The sequence below is a fragment of the Somniosus microcephalus genome, chromosome 1, assembly GCF_052327205.1.
Source record: "Somniosus microcephalus isolate GS21.2 chromosome 1, FLI_Smic_1.0, whole genome shotgun sequence".
Taxonomy (NCBI): Eukaryota; Metazoa; Chordata; class Chondrichthyes; order Squaliformes; family Somniosidae; genus Somniosus; species Somniosus microcephalus.
Window position 1 is genome coordinate 135,367,750 of NC_140987.1, and position 15,754 is coordinate 135,383,503.

At 46.6% G+C, this 15,754-nt stretch overlaps 1 protein-coding gene across 14 annotated transcripts in view; it reads left to right on the plus strand.

Annotated features, from left to right (window-relative positions):
* The first annotated feature begins 10,572 nt into the window (after positions 1–10,572).
* LOC147124368 (protein prune homolog 2-like) overlaps positions 10,573–15,754 on the plus strand; it is a 716,966-nt gene continuing 711,784 nt past the window's right edge. For 6 of the 14 annotated variants that reach the window (XM_085985885.1, XM_085985895.1, XM_085985912.1 and 3 more), the window contains exon 1: positions 10,594–10,825. In XM_085985885.1, the coding sequence (XP_085842011.1) occupies positions 10,790–10,825 (36 nt within the window). In that variant the 5' untranslated portion in view covers positions 10,594–10,789. Of the gene's footprint in view, positions 10,826–15,754 lie in introns of all 14 variants that reach the window. The other 8 variants (XM_085985937.1, XM_085985946.1, XM_085985947.1 and 5 more) reach the window with 5 other exon arrangements.

A 15,754-nucleotide genomic window follows, 5' to 3' on the forward strand; every position in this document is an offset into this window, starting at 1 on the left:
ATCCGGAGGGAATCAGCGCGGAGACCCGTGCCTATTACGGGGCTCTGTTCTCTCCGGATCTGTCCAGCGAGGATGTGCGCAGAGTTTTGTGGGAGGACCTGCCGAAGGTCAGCCCGGAGGGCGCCGAAAAACTGGACGCTCCGCTTAGTCTGGCGGAGCTGACCGGCGCCCTCCGCCAGCTCTCCATGGGAAAGTCCCGGGGCTGGACGGGCTGACCGTGGAGTTCCACTGGGCGTTCTGGGACGTCTTGGGGGGCGACTACGCGCGGGTCCTGGGGGAAAGTTTGGCGACCGGGAAGATGCCCCTCTCTTGGCGCAGGGCGGTCATTGTCCTGCTGCCTAAGAAGGGCGATCTCCGCCTCCTTAAGAACTGGTGCCCGTCTCCCTCCTCAGCACGGACTATAAAATCTTTGCCAGGGCCATGTCTGCTCGCCTTGGCACCGTGCTGGCCCACATGATCCACCCCGACCAGTCCTACACGTTCCCGGGCCGGACCATCCACGATAACATCCATCTGGTCCGGGACCTGGTCCACCACTCCCAGAGGGCTGGTCTGTCGGTCACCTTCCTTTCCCTGGATCAGGAGAAGGCGTTCAACAGGGTGGATCACGAGTATCTCTTCGGGACTCTGCGCGCATTCAGGTTCGGGACGCATTTCGTCGCCCGGATCCGACTTCTGTACGCCGCCGCGGAGTGTCTGATTAAAGTTAACGGGTCCTTGACGGTGCCCCTTCGCTTTGGGAGGGGGGTGCTTCAGGGATGCCCCATGTCCAGTCAGTTATACGCCGTTTGCGTGGAGCCTTTCCTGCGCCTCTTGCGGAAGGGGTTGACGGGACTGGCTCTGCAAGGGCCGGGCATGGAGTTGGTCCTCTTGGCTTATGCCGATGACGTGCTCCTCACGGTCACGGATCCTGCTGACTTGCGGAGGATGCGGGAATGCCAGCAGATTTACTCGGACGCATCCTCCGCCAAGATCAACTGGGAGAAATGTTCCGGACTCCTGGTGGGTCAGTGGCGGGTGGACTCCCTGCCGGAGGAGTTCAGGCCTTTCGCCTGGAGCACCACGCACCTCCTCTATTTGGGAGTCTACCTTAGCCCTGCCGAGGACGCCTGGCCGGCGAACTGGCAAGAGCTGGAGGCCAAAGTCACCGCTCGCCTAGGACGCTGGACAGGACTGCTCCGAGTGTTGTCCTACAGGGGTCGAGCGCTGGTCATAAACCAGCTGGTGGCCGCCATGTTGTGGTACCGGTTGGTCACTTTGATCCCTCCCCCTGCATTTGTCGCCAAGATGCAGAAGAAGCTCATCGACTTCTTCTGGGACAAAAGGAAGCACTAGGTCTCTGCCGCGGTTCTGTGTCTCTCGCTTAGGGAGGGCGGTCAGGCGCTGGTGTGCCTTCGCACCCAGGCTGCGACTTTCCGTCTTCAGACGCTGCAGAGATACCTGTACGTCGAGAATCCTCCGAGATGGTGTGCGCTGGCGACGTATTTCTTCCGCCAGCTGCACGGCCTCAATTACGACATGCAGCTCCTGTTTGTGAAAGTGGGCTGCAGGCGTGCCGGCCTGCGGGAGCTGCCTGTCTTCTACCAGGAACTGCTATGGGTTTGGAACTACGTCGCTTCCAGGCGGAGCTCTCCCCCGTCAGGTGCGGCGGCTCTCCTTCGGGAGCCGCTGCTCAGGAATCCGCAGCTCCACGACCGTGGGTTCGGGTGGCTGGCGGAGGGCAGGGCTGTGCCTGGCAAGGTGACCAGAGTCAGGGACCTGCTCGATGGCAGAGGAGCGGGCTGGCTGGCTCCGGAGGAGCTAGCGTGGCGCCTGTCCTAGGCTAACGTCCGGCTCGCGGTCGAAGCCATCGAGTCAGTGAAAGTGGCACTGGGCCCCGACTCCACTAGGTGTATCGAGGCGGATCAAGCACGTGGGGCGGTCCCGTCCGAGCTTACCCCCGTTCGGACGGAATTCCTCATTGGCACCCGGCCCCGAAACTCCGCTCGGGAACCGGCGCCTCACAACTTGAGCCTTCTCGAGGAAATACCCTCCGTGCCTTTTCATTCCGCGCGGAGGGGTTTCCTGTACGGGCTGCTCTTGCACACTCTCCACTTTGCCATCTTCGCCTGCCGTCTGGACACGCCTTGGCGTGGCGTTTTGCCGACCGGCGGAGGCGGAGGTCCCCAATGGAGGGCTCTCTACGCGGGAGTCTTCCCTTGTTCCATTGGGGACTTGGCCTGGAGGGTGTTGCACGGAGCGGTCCCGTGCAATATGGTTTTAAGTAGGTTCACGGACTCCCCCAGGCCGCCTGCATTTTTTGCGGCCTGGAGGAGTCCGTGTTTCACGTTTATGTCGAGTGTGAGAGGTTGCAGCCCCTCTTTCACTACTTGAAGGGGCTGCTCCTCGATTTTTGGTTGCACTTCAGTCCCATGCTCTTGATCTACGGTCACCCGGTGCGGAGGGGAGCGGGTAGGTTGGAGGACCTCCTTGTAGGCCTGCTCCTGGGCCTGGCTAAAAGAGCCATCAATTGGTCCAGGCAGCGGGTGGTCGAGGGGGTCATCCGGCTGGATTGCCTGCCTCTCTTCCGCGGCCATGTTCGCGCCCGGGTGGCCCTGGAGATGGAGCATGCGGTGTCCGCCGGCACGCTTGAGTATTTCCGCGACCGGTGGGCGCCGCGGGGACTGGAGTGCATCATCAACCCGGAAAACCAAATTTTAATTTGATTTGTTAAGTTTTAGTTGAATTTTTGTTAAATTACACTCCAATTTGTTTTGGTTTTTTTTCTTGGGTCCAAACAAAAGAGTGCCCTCCTGTTCAGTAAAGTACCTGTTAAACTGTTCTCTCGAAGTCCGTGTATTATTGAGGCGTGGACTTTACAATAGGGGATTCTATTGTAAGGGGAATAGATAGGTGTTTCTGTGGCCACAAACGAGACTCCAGGGTGGCATGTTGCCTCCCTGGTGCAAGGGTCAAGGATGTCTCGGGGCGGCTGCAGGGCATTCTGGAGGGGGAGGGTGAACAGCCTTTTGTCGTGGTGCATATAGGTACCAACGATATAGGTAAAAAATGGGATAAGGTACTAAAAGCTGAATATAGGGAGTTAGGAGGTAAATTTAAAAAAATAGGACCTCAAACGTAGTAATCTCAGGATTGCTACCAGTGCCACGTGCTTGTCAGAGTAGAAATATAAGGATATTTAAGATGAATATGTGGCTAGAGGAATGGTGCAAGGGGGAGGGATTCAAATTCCTGGGACATTGAAACCGGTTCTGGGGGAGGTGGGACCAGTACAAACTGGACGGTTTGCACCTGGGCGGGACCGGGACTGATGTCCTAGGGGGAGTGTTTGCTAGTGCTGTTAGGGAGGGTTTAAACTAAAATGGCAGGGAGTTGGGAACCTGTGCAGGGAGATAGAGGAAAGGGAAGCAAGGATAGAAACAAAAGACAGGAAGGAGAAAAGCAAAAGTGGAAGGCAGAGAAATCAAGGGTGTAAATCAAACAGGGCTACAGTAAATAATAATTCTAAAAGGACTAAGAGTGTTAAAAAAACAAGCCTGAAGGCTTTGTGTCTTAATGCGAGGAGCATTCATAATAAGCTGCACAAATAGATGTAAATGGATATGATGTAATTGGAATTACAGAGACATGGCTCCAGGGTGACCAAGGCTGGGAATTCAACATCCAGGGGTATTCAATATTCAGGAAGGACAGGCAAAAAGGAAAAGGAGGTGGGGTAGCATTGCTGGTTAAAAAGGAGATTAACACAATAGAAAGGAAGGATATTAGCTCTGATGATGTGGAATCCTTATGGGTTGAGATGAGAAATACCAAAGGGCAGAAAACGTTAGTGGGAATTGTATACAGACCCTCTAACAGTAATGCTGAGGTTGGGGTTGGCATTAAACGGGAGATTAGAGACGCGTGCAATAAGGGCACAGCAGTTATCATGGGTGACTTTAATCTACATATAGATTGGGAAAACCAAATGAGTAACAATACTGTGGAGGAGGAATTCCTAGAGTGTATACGGGATGGTTTCCTGGACCAATATGTCGAGGAACCAACTAGAGATCAGGCCATCTTAGCCTGGGTATTATGTAATGAGAAAGGATTAATTAGCAATGTTGTTGTGCGAGGCCCCTTGGGGAGGAGCGATCATAATATGATAGAATTCTTCGTTAAGATGAAGAGTGTAGTAGCTGACTCAGAGACTAGGGTCCTGAATTTAAATAAAGGAAACTATGATGGTATGATGGTGTGCATGTACATAGATCCCTGAAGGCAGCAGAACAGGTGGATAAGGTGGTTAAAAAGGCATATGGGATACTTGCCTTCATTAGCCGAGGCATAGAATATAAGAGCAGGGAGGTTATGATGGAGCTGTACAAAACGCTGGTAAGGCCGCAGCTGGAGTACTGTGTGCAGTTCTGGTCGCCACACTATAGCAAGGATGTGATTGCTTTGGAGAGGGTACAGAGGAGATTTACCAGGATGTTACCTGGGCTGGAGCGCTTCAGCTATGAAGAAAGACTGGACAGGCTGGTGTTGTTTTCCTTGGAGCAGAGAAGGCTGAGGGGGGACCTGATTGAGGTATACAAAATTATGAGGGGCATAGATAGGGTGGATAGAAATGAACTTTTCCCCTTAGTAGAGGGGTCAATAACAAGGGGGCATAGATTCAAGGTAAGGGCAGGAGGTTTAGAGGGGATTTGAGGAAAAACTTTTTCACCCAGAGGGTGGTTGGAATCTGGAACTCACTGCCTGAAAGGGTGGTAGAGGCAGGAACCCTCAACATTCAAGAAGCATTTGGATGAGCACTTGAAATGCCATAGCATACAAGGCTACGGACCAAATGCTGGAAAATGGGATTAGATTAGATAGGGCTTGATGGCCGACGCGGACGCGATGGGCCGAAGGGCCTCTTTCTGTGCTGTTTAACTCTATGACTCTATGAGGCGTGAGTTGGCTAGGATGGATTGGGGAACGTTACTTAAAGGGTTGATGTTGGATAGGCAATGGCAAACATTTAAAGATCGCATGGATGAACTACAGAATTTGTTCATCCCAGTTTAGCATAAAAATAAAACAAAAAAGGTGACTCAACCGTGGCTAACAAGGGAAATTAGGGATAGCATAAGATCCAAGGAGAGGACATATAAATTGGCCAGAAAAAGCAGCAAACCTGAGGATTGGGAGCAGTTTAGGATTCAGCAAAGGAGGACAAAGGGATTAATTAAGAGGGGGAAAATAGAATATGAGAGTAAGCTTGCAGGGAACATAAAAACTGACTGTAAAAGCTTCTATAGACTCGAGAAGAGAAAAAGATTGGTGCAATCAAGCGTAGGTCCCTTGCATTCAGAATCAGGGGAATTTATAATGGGGAACAAAAAAATTGCAGCCCAATTAAATACATACTTTGGTTCTGTCTTCACAAAGGAGGACACAAATAACCTTTCAGAGATGCTGGGGAACATAGGGTCTAATGAGAGGGAAGAATTGAATGAAATCAGTATTTGTAGGGAAATGGTGTTAGGGAAATTGACGGCATTGAAGGCTGATAAATCCCCAGGGCCTGATAATCTAAATCCTAGGGTACTTAAGGAAGTGGCCCTAGAAATAGTAGATGAATTGCTGGTCATCTTCCAAAATTCTATGGACTCTGGAACAGTTCCCATGGATTGGAGGGTAGCTAATGTTACCCCACTATTTAAAAAAGGTGGTAGAGAGAAAATGGGGAATTATAGACCGGTAAGCCTGACATCGGCAGTGGGGAAAATGCTGGAGTCCATTATAAAAGATGTAATAGCAGAGCACTTGGAAAACAGTGACAGGATCGGACAAAGTCAACATGGATTTACAAAAGGTAAATCATGCTTGACTAATCTACTGGAATTTTTTGAGGATGTAACTGGTAGAATAGATAAGGGAGAACGAGTGGATGTGGTGTATTTGGACTTTCAGAAGGCTTTCGATAAGGTCCCGCGTAAGAGATTAGCGTGCAAAGTTATAGCACATGGGATTGGGGGTAAGGTACTGACTTGGATAGAGAACTGGTTGGCAGACAGGAAACAAAGAGTTGGAATAAACGGGTCTTTTTCCGAGTGGCAGGCATTGATTAGTGGGGTACCGCTAGGACCCCAGCTATTCACAATATATATATTAATGATCTGGACGAGGGAACTAGATGTAATATCTCCAAATTTGCAGATGACACAAAGCTGGGTGGGCGTGTGTGCTGTGAGGAGGATGCAGAGAAACTCCAGTGTGATTTGGACAGGTTGGGTGATTGGGCAGATGCATGACAGATGCAGTATAATGTGGATAAATGCGAGGTTATCCACTTTGGTGGCAAAAACAGGAAGACAGATTATTATCTGCACGGCAATAGATTGGGAAAAGGGGAAGTGCAACAGGACCTGGGTGTCCTTGTGCACTAGTCGCTGAAGGTAAGCATGCAGGTGCAGCAGGTGTTTGAGAAGGCAAATGGTATGTTGGCCTTCAAAGTGAGAGGATTCGAGTACAGGAAGAAGGATGTCTTGCTGCAATTGTACAGGGCCTTGGTAAGACCACACCTTGAGTATTGTGTACAGCTTTGGTCGCCTTAGCTGAGGAAGGATGTTCTTGCCATGGAGGGAGTGCAGCAAAGTTTCACCAGGCTGATACCTGGGATGGCAGGAATGACGTATGAAGAGAGATTGGGTCGATTAGGCTTATATTCACTAGAGTTTAGAAGAATGAGAGGGGATCTCATTGAAACTTATAAATTCTAACAGGACTAGACAGACTAGATGCAGGAAGGATGTTCCCGATGGCGGGGGAGTCCAGAAACAGGGGTCACGGTCTAAGGATAAGGGGAAGCCATTTAGGACTGAGATGAGGAGGAATTTCTTCACCCAGAGAGTGGTGAACCTATGGAATTCTCTACCACAGAAGGCAGTTGAGGCCAACTCATTAAATATATTCAAGAAGGATTTAGATATATTTCTTAAGGCTAAAGGGATCAAGGGATATGGGGAGAAAGCAGGGACAGGGTACTGAATTTGGATGATCAGCCATGATCTCATTGAACGGCGGAGCAGGCTCGAGGGGCCGAATAGCCTACTCCTACTCCTATCTTATTTGTTCCTATATTTCTATGTTTTTTCCTCAATATTTGGCTGTGCAGCACCCCCTACTATAGCTCCACTCCATATCCCATCCCCCTGCCAAGTTAGTTCAAATCCCCCCCCCCCCGCTCCCAACAGTGCTAGCAAACCTCCCCGCAAGGATGTTGGTCCTGTTCCGGTTCAGGTGCAACCCACCTGACTTGGAGAGGTCCCACCTTCCCCAGTAGCAGACCCAGTGATCCAGGAAACTAAAGTCCTCCCTCCTGCACTAACTCTTTAGCCATGCATTCATCTGCTCTATCCTCCTATTCCTATACTCACTAGCACATGGCACTGGGAGTAATCCAGAGATTACAACCTTTGAGGTCCTGCTTTTTAATCTGCTACCTAGCTCCCTAAATTCTTGTTGCAGGACCTCATCCCTCTTTCTACCCGTGTCGTTGGTACCAATGTTAACTACGACCTCTGACTGTTCGCCTTCCCCCTTCAGAATGCCCTGCAGCCGTTCAGTGACATCCTTGACCCTGGCACCAGGGAGGCAACATACCATCCTGGAGTCATGTCTGCAGCCACAGAAACGTCTATCTGTTCCCCTTACGATAGAATCCCCTATCACTATTGCTCTCCCACTCTTTTTCCTCCCCTCCTGTGCAGCTGAGCCACTTGTAGTGCCACGGACTTCGCTCTTGCTGCATTCCCCTGAGAAACCATCTCCCCCATCAGCATTCAAAATGGAAAATCTGTTGGAGAGGGAGATGGACCCAGGGGACTCCTACACTACCTTCCTAGTTCTTTTACTCTGTCTGGCGGTCACTCATTTCCTGTCTGCCTGTGCACTCTTTACCTGCGGTGTGACCACCTCGTTAAACATGCTATCCACGAAGATCTCAGCTTTGCGGATGCTCCACCATGACTCCAGCCGCAGCTCCAGCTCTGAAATGCGGATTTTGAGTAGCTGCAGCTGGGGACACTTCCTGCACATGTGTTCGCCCTGGACACTGAAATTGTCCCTTACTTCCCACATAGCACAGGAGGAGCTCTGCCATGTCCTACCCTTAATTTACTCACTTTAAATTAAAGAATATTACATACACTAGGGACCTTACTTCCCTTTAAATGCTACTTACTCTAAACTAGAGACCTTACTTTTACTTTAACAACTGGACTGTAGAAATACTCACCAGGTCCTACTTACCAATCAGCTCCTTCCCTGGTTATGACATCACTTTAGCGGTTTCGCGGGTGTTGTTGTTTGACTGCTCCTGCTCTCGGACTCTTTCCTTGGTGTAAAGTACGAACCAATTCCCAACTCACAGCACTCTGTTTAAACTGCACTTTTATTTTTCTCCAGATGTGGTTGTGGGGTGTCACAGAGCCGAACTCCTGCTGGTTCTCTGTCCCCTCTTGTGCAGCTTTTTAGCTCCTGCTCTCCTGGAAGCTGACAAAGATAGAAAAAGAAAGGAACACCTCACCTCCCCTCACTCACTCACCCACTCGCTCACTCACTCACTCACTCTCCAAACTCGCAGCTTAACACTCTGTTCTGATCTGCACTCCGTGGCCGCAGAGATGCACACCCTGGGGCCATGCCGGTTCTTGGCTCAACCTTGAACAGGCTGGGAGAGTTAATGGGTATGGGCTCCAGGATATCCTAGAGTCTGATCTTTTGTACATCAGTATGTGTGCTGAGCCACAGCCCAGTCACAGCAGCAGTTGTGAAATGGGCAGATAGCAATGGAATATGTTGCTATCTCTCAGGATGACAGCACATCTGGACCCCTGCAACCGCCTCAACCAATGCCTACACTGGTGCTAGAAAGCCAGTCCGGTCAGACTGCCCCAGCATCTGCTGAGATGCTGCAGGCTGCTGCTGGGCCTCTCAGGGCTCAGCTTCTAGATGTTGCTTAGATTAGCATGAGCATCTCGAGCTTGCATCTGAAATACAGTAGCCTTCCGCCTCCTATGCTAAAACCGTTGAGAAAGTACTTTATAGGAGTAGTAAGAGATTACTTAAGACACTACAGGCTAACGCCTGCATTATAATTATTCTGATGGTTTTTGTGTTAGAATGGTTACAGCATCAAGAAGGCCATTCAACCCGTCGAGCCCGTGCCGGCTCTCTGCAAGAGCACTTCAGCTAGTCCCACTCCCCCGCCCTTTCCCCGTAGCCCTGCAAATTTCTTTCCTTCAGATACTTATCGAACTCCCTTTTGAAAGCGGAGATTGAATCTGCCCCCACCACCTTTTCAGGCAGTGCATTCCAGACCTTAACCATTCGCTGCGTAAAAAAGTTTTTCTTGTGTCACCTTTGGTTCTTTTGCCAATCACCTTCAATCTGTGTCCTCTGATTCTCGATCCTTCTGCCAATGGGAAGTTTCTCTCTATCTACTCTGTCCAGACCCCTCATGATTTTGAACACCTCTATCAAATCTCCTCTCATTCTTCTCTGCTCCAAGGAGAACAACCCCCAGCGTCTCCAGTCTATCAACATAACTCCCTCATTCCTGGAATCATTCTCATGAATCTTTTAGCCAGAAAAATTCTAAAGCATTTAAAATCTTTTGTGTGCAGAATGTTCCTATAGTAACTGACCCTAACCCCGCAAAGTTAGTCGACATCTATATCTATATCCTTGGATGGAACTAGTTTAACTGGAGGGTGTAGGAACTGCATGAGATGTTGGACGTGACTGTTAATGGGGTGGGGGGTGGTGGTAGGGGGAGAAACAGGGATTGTTCAGCTAAAGCACTGTTCAATGAGCAGCTGCTGAAGACTGCAGGCTGGTGTTGGTGATTTTCTGCTTCTTTGCCATCCTTGACATAATCTGTGTTGACATCGTCATCTGGTTGTGTTGTCCCCATTGCAGAACAAGGTTATGCAGTATACAGCAAACCACAATATAGGGCACTCTCTGTGGGCTGTTCTGGGGGAAGCCACCAGACTTGTCCAGGCAGCAGAAATGTTGCTTGAGCACTTTACTGGTCTGCCCTGAGAGCTCTCGTTGATCCATGGATCTGGTTGTAGAGCGGTTGGCACGGTGAATATGGGTTTCTTAGAGGAGTCAAGAGCCAAATATGCAGCCCTTGTCCCCATGCAACTAGTCTCTAACTTGCTTTACAGGGTCAAGCAATGGAGGATTGGCACAATGTGAAAGTGTCATAGCAACTGCCAGGAAAGCAGGAACAGATCTGCATGATGAAAATGATGCCCACCTTTTCCAGCTCTATTATTTTCTTCCCAACAAATAGAACCCATAAAGTTTGGTCATTACTTTTTGCCATTAATACAGTGCCATTTAAGATATCTGAGTAAGCAGTGAATACATGGCAGCAGAGGCTTTCTTGCTTCCTAACTTCCTGCTCTATTGCAGATAAGTCTCACGCAGCAACTCCCTGAACTCCTGCCAATTGCAGCAACTCTGAGGTGATGTCAGTGAGCTGGACACAGTGATCTGATTGGTTGCAGCCAGCGCAGCGGCTGCATCGGCGCGCACTGCTGCTGTGAGCGCGCGCGGGCGCCCGAGCTTTGCTGGGGCGTGGACGCGCGAGGTCTGACAGACTCCGGCTGGCAGTAAGGGCTGTTGCTCAGAGCAGAGAGACTGGCAGAGGTGAGACGAGCGGAGCGAACCTAAACTCAGCCAAAATAAGACTCCGCTTTCTGTCGAATGCAGAGCTTAAGCGGTTACCAAACAAACCGGAGAGATGGAAGAGTTTTTGCAGCACACCAAGTCCATTCTGGTAAGAGTATCCTCAGAGTTTTACAGTAGTGAGGGGGTGCAGCATAAAACACCAACCTATTTGCACTGGCGATCCCGGCGAAGTCCCCAAAGTGTTACTCAGTGAGAAAGTCATTTGCTGAGGATTGGGTGGGTTGCACTGTGGTTTTATGATTTGCCTTTTTACAATTAAAGTCAAATAAATTCTTCGTGCCTACAATAGACGGGCATTGCTGGCAGCAGTCACCGATTGCTGGCCACTTTGTTGTCATTGTGTACAAAACAAGCACCTCTAATTCCACCTATCATCAACTTCTTTTTAAACTTGCTGATAGAAACCTCCATGCAGAGTATCCACTGCAGCATGCAACCTTTTTATTTTTCAGGGTTTTATGAATTCAGCGAAGTTGAGATACTTTCTTGGGTTATAGCATATTACATGTACAGACAATGATGGTCTTAGAATTCAGTATATTTGGCAGATTAGTTATTGAGGGTTAAGAAGGTCAATTTTTTCTTTAATAGGAGGGGAGGGGGTTAGCAGCGGCGAGGCAGATGAATCAGGGTGGCGGGCAAGGTTTGGGCAGAATGCTGCCCCTGGAGGTATTGGTAGTGAAAGACTCCGCTGCAGCCTGTAGACTTAGCGCGGTGAGAAGATCCACACCACTGCTGCACCCCTGTAATATTTGCCAGTGGACCATGTGACACGCAGGCTATGCACTAAAGTTGGGAAGCACTATGAGTTGTGGACTCCAGGTCTGCAGGTTTTCCCACAATCCCAGGACCCCACCTCAGTGGAAGGGAGCGGATAGTATCGTACTGTTTTTATTATTGGAATATAGTTATTTATTATGACATTATTGTTGTGGTGATTATTCCTTGTTTAGTAAAGGTATTGTGATTGGTTGTTTGTTAACTGCCTTGGGATATATGTTGTAATCTCATTGGTAGTTGATGATCACATGATGTGTTGTGGCCACCTTAAATTCAGTTCTTTTCCAGCTTTGGTTGGGACTGGATGTGGGAAGATGTGCTGCAGATTTTAAAGTTAATAAATTGAAATAAAGAATAGATTTGCCTTCCAAAGCTAGGCTTTATTAGCTTTGGAAGGCAAATCTATTCTTTATTTCATGTTGATACTTGTATTTCTTTGTGACTAATGGTTTTATGGGGTGGGGTGGGAGGTTAACTTATTTAAGAATGATATGTAGGTTGTTGCTTACTGCTGTCTATATTGTGCTGTTAGACTAATTCAATTTGGGAATGCAAAGCCACAATCAATATTAAATCCATCAGTATTTAATGAAATTTTAAATTCAAAGTTTATTCCTCAGAAGTGTAGGGAAAGTTTCAATTTCCATGTTTTACTGTCTAGAAGATTACTTTGAGTCTTATGAAATAATAGAAATAAAAGTGAAGGTACTGCTGTGGAGGTCAGACGTGTCAGTTTTAGGTAGATTATTTTCTCACTAAAGTAAATATTTGTACAGTTAAAGAATAGCCAGAAGCTTCTGTTGGAATGTAGTTGTGAATGTGGAATCTTGCAGTGATACGACACTCATTTTCTGTGAGCAGACATAATGCATAAACAGCAAGTTGTTTTCTGGTGCTAGTGCTCAGGCTAATAATCAAACTAAGTGCTTTTAGGATGTTGACTTCAGTGTTGTACTCGTAGGTTGAAGACGACCAACTTGTTGTCAGGATGTACTTTGAACCTCAGTGAGCTGTCGCCTTGCTGCTTTGTAATAATAAGAGTAGGTAAAAGTGACTGTGTCTGTCATTATTTACTTTAAACAATGTTCCGTATGAAATAGGATTGAACTAATGGGGTCTAAATTCAATGTTGTTGTACCCGTTGTCCAGGCATGAAGCAGTCGCAATGGTGACCAATTTAGAAGGGCAGAGGCCAGTGCCCGATCTGCACAGGCATTTGGGCCACTGCTAAATTAGTCAGGGCCTATTATTAGGTGGCCCTGGAAATTGCCTGAAATGAAGGCAAGCCTAATTTCAATATTGAAATGAGGCTCCTCTTCCATTTCTGACCCGGATGCCTACATTTGCAAGCTCTGACCAGTATTTCCGGTCTTCAGCGGCCGAACCTGTAGTTCTTAAAGGGACCACTGGAGAACGCTCAAAAAGAGGCCGCAAAACTTTGTGATGTATTTTTGTGAAGTCGGAAACCCTAGCTCCACAAAACAACTTTGGGCTGCTGCTGGCCCACCTTTGTCCTCCTTCCCGGACTTACCTGTGGGCCTTGGTGCTGGCCAAAGTTGGTTAGACCCCAACAAACGAGTGCTGTCGGGGTGCCTGATTGGCGCTGACAGCTTGCCTGAATTATGATGATGAAGCCCAAGGAGAAGTTTAGGACGGACCTCGAGCCTCTTTGTTCTAGCGTGGCATCACTGTGAACCACTGGAATTGTGCTCTGTTTCAGACACTAATGAATTTAGGCACCAATATGCCTGTAAAACCCAAATGGGACTGTTATGTTTTTTGGCATTTTTTCACTTTCATTTACTTTAGATTTCTTTTTGGGTTCAGCGTCATCAATCACTCCCGTAGGCGAGCCTTTGCTCTCTGTGTACCACAGAGTGCTTTCACTTCCTCAGCTTTCTAAGTAAATTTGTAGAATGCTTAGGGATTGAATTTAGAACCATCTTTACTTTTTTTCACTTTACTGGTTTTACCATGTATCCTCATGTGATCTCCCCGGGCTTCAGAAGGTGGCAGAATAATATTCCCACAGACAATGACATCGGCTTTAATTGTTAAATTTATTAAACAGTAAAAGAGTAAGTGAATAGTAGCAATGACACAACATTGATTTCCCTAGTAATTAATAAACTTAACTGTGCTCTCGAGTAAATAGAAAATAATACATTTGTGTAATTGTTGCACTAAACCATGTATTTTAGGTGGTGATCCTTTTTGTTTCCTCACCATTTATGGAAAATATCTGGCCTGACTATCACACTCAAATATTTCACACAATTGCCCAATTTGAACCAGTCAGTCTGAGAAATAGTTTCCAGAAAATAACTAGACCTAAGCAGATTTAAATAACACTCTGGCTGATTTTTTTTTTGTTTTAACAATCAAACATTATTTGAACTAATCCCAGACAATGTTTGTATTTGAATTAAATGGCTTGACCCCATCTTCAGACACCCGGCTGTAGTTCTTATATCAAGAATAAACTGCGTCATGTTTTTCTGAGCATGAAGCTCGTTTTTAACCCCTTATTTACTGTGACAGAATATCATGCATCTTATACACGATGCTTCATTTTTTCACCGTGTCATTGTACTAATAAAGACAGTTTGAATATAATTGAAAATAATTCATCACATGAATAAAGACTGTTTAATTTTGAAACTAAATTATATTTAAGTGTTTTCCTTTTGCCCCTCACCTAACTCGAGCGTTTAGGAATGATGGGTGACTCTCCTACAATAGAAAAATTAACGTTAAGTTTTGCAATGGCTTAATGGGAAATATACTGCCAAATTTAATACTGAAACATGGATTCTAAATTTGTTTCCTGAGTTGGTTAATCTCAGCCAGTGCATTAGAAGAGAAATTACAGTTGGCCTTGGCGTCCCTGGACTAGGCGGGAAAATATCAGCCAGATTCTCTGCTCTTTATTCCTATCCGGTGACCCACTATTGTTCAAAATGCACATATGTGTGCTGGCTGAGTACAGAATCGGGCACCTAATCCTGCCATGATGCTCCCCTATAAAATAGTCCACCGATTCACTGTCTGGTCTCATGTAAAGAGTGGCCATTTCGTTACGGTACTGGAGGCTGCCTGGCACCCATGAGCCACCACCTTCAGGAGAGAAGAAACGATTAAGGGGGGAAAAACAAAAAAATAGGGCAGAGAAGGTTAAGGGGAAATTTAATAGAGGTGTTTAAAATTATGAGGGGTTTTGATAGAGTAAATAAGGAGAAACTGTGCCCACTGGCAGGAGGGTTGGTAACCAGAGGAGACAAATTTAAAGTAATTGCCAAAAGAACCAGCGAGGAGATGAGAATTTTTTTTATGCAGCGAGTTGTTATGATTTGGAATGTACTGCCTGAAAGGGTGGAGGAAGCAGATTCAATACTAACTTTCAATACTTGAAATGGAAAAAAATTGCAGGGCTATGAGGAAAGAGCGTGGGAGTGGGACCAATTGAATAGCTCTTTCAAAGAGCCAGCCTAGGCACTATGGGCCGAATAATCTCCTGTGCTGTATCATTCTGTGAAAAAAGTAATGTTAAGGCATAATTAAATGTGAAGAGTAAAAACCTGTACCTTTGCCCATACTTGGAATATTTCCAAAGGCTGAAAATTCTAGACCAGGGTTATAGGATTTCAGACCATCTGTAATAATTAACAGACATGTATAAATAAATTAAATATTGCCTAGTGCTTTTTAATACTTTGTAAGTGCCTCTTTTATTAAGAAATCTTTACAAATTAAAATTTCCTGCAAGTTATAACACTATTTACCTGAAGTGTATCTTTGTAATTTTGTTTAGTCATTTTATTGTTATGATGATGATGCCATCCCAGTGGAAATAGGATTTTATTTTCACAAAAGAGTGAGACAGACGTATCTAGAATTTTTTTTATTTAAGATACTGAAATTGCAATTTTTTTTGTGCAACCCTTAAAGGGGAACATTTCTGCAGGGAGATAGTCTGTAAAATATTTATAGAAGTTTGCCAGTTTAGAATAATTTAAAAACAGAGAATGCTGAAAATGCACAACGCATCAGTTAGCATCTGAAAAAGAAAACCGAGGTTTCATCAAAATATCAACCTTTCATTCCAATGGTTAACACATCTTCAGAAGCTGACTGACTGTATTTTAAGCAATTTTCATTTTTACATTTCAGATTGTCAGCATTTGTGATTTTTCTTTTTATCTTTAGGATGATAATTTGTTGAAGGACTTCTTTATAG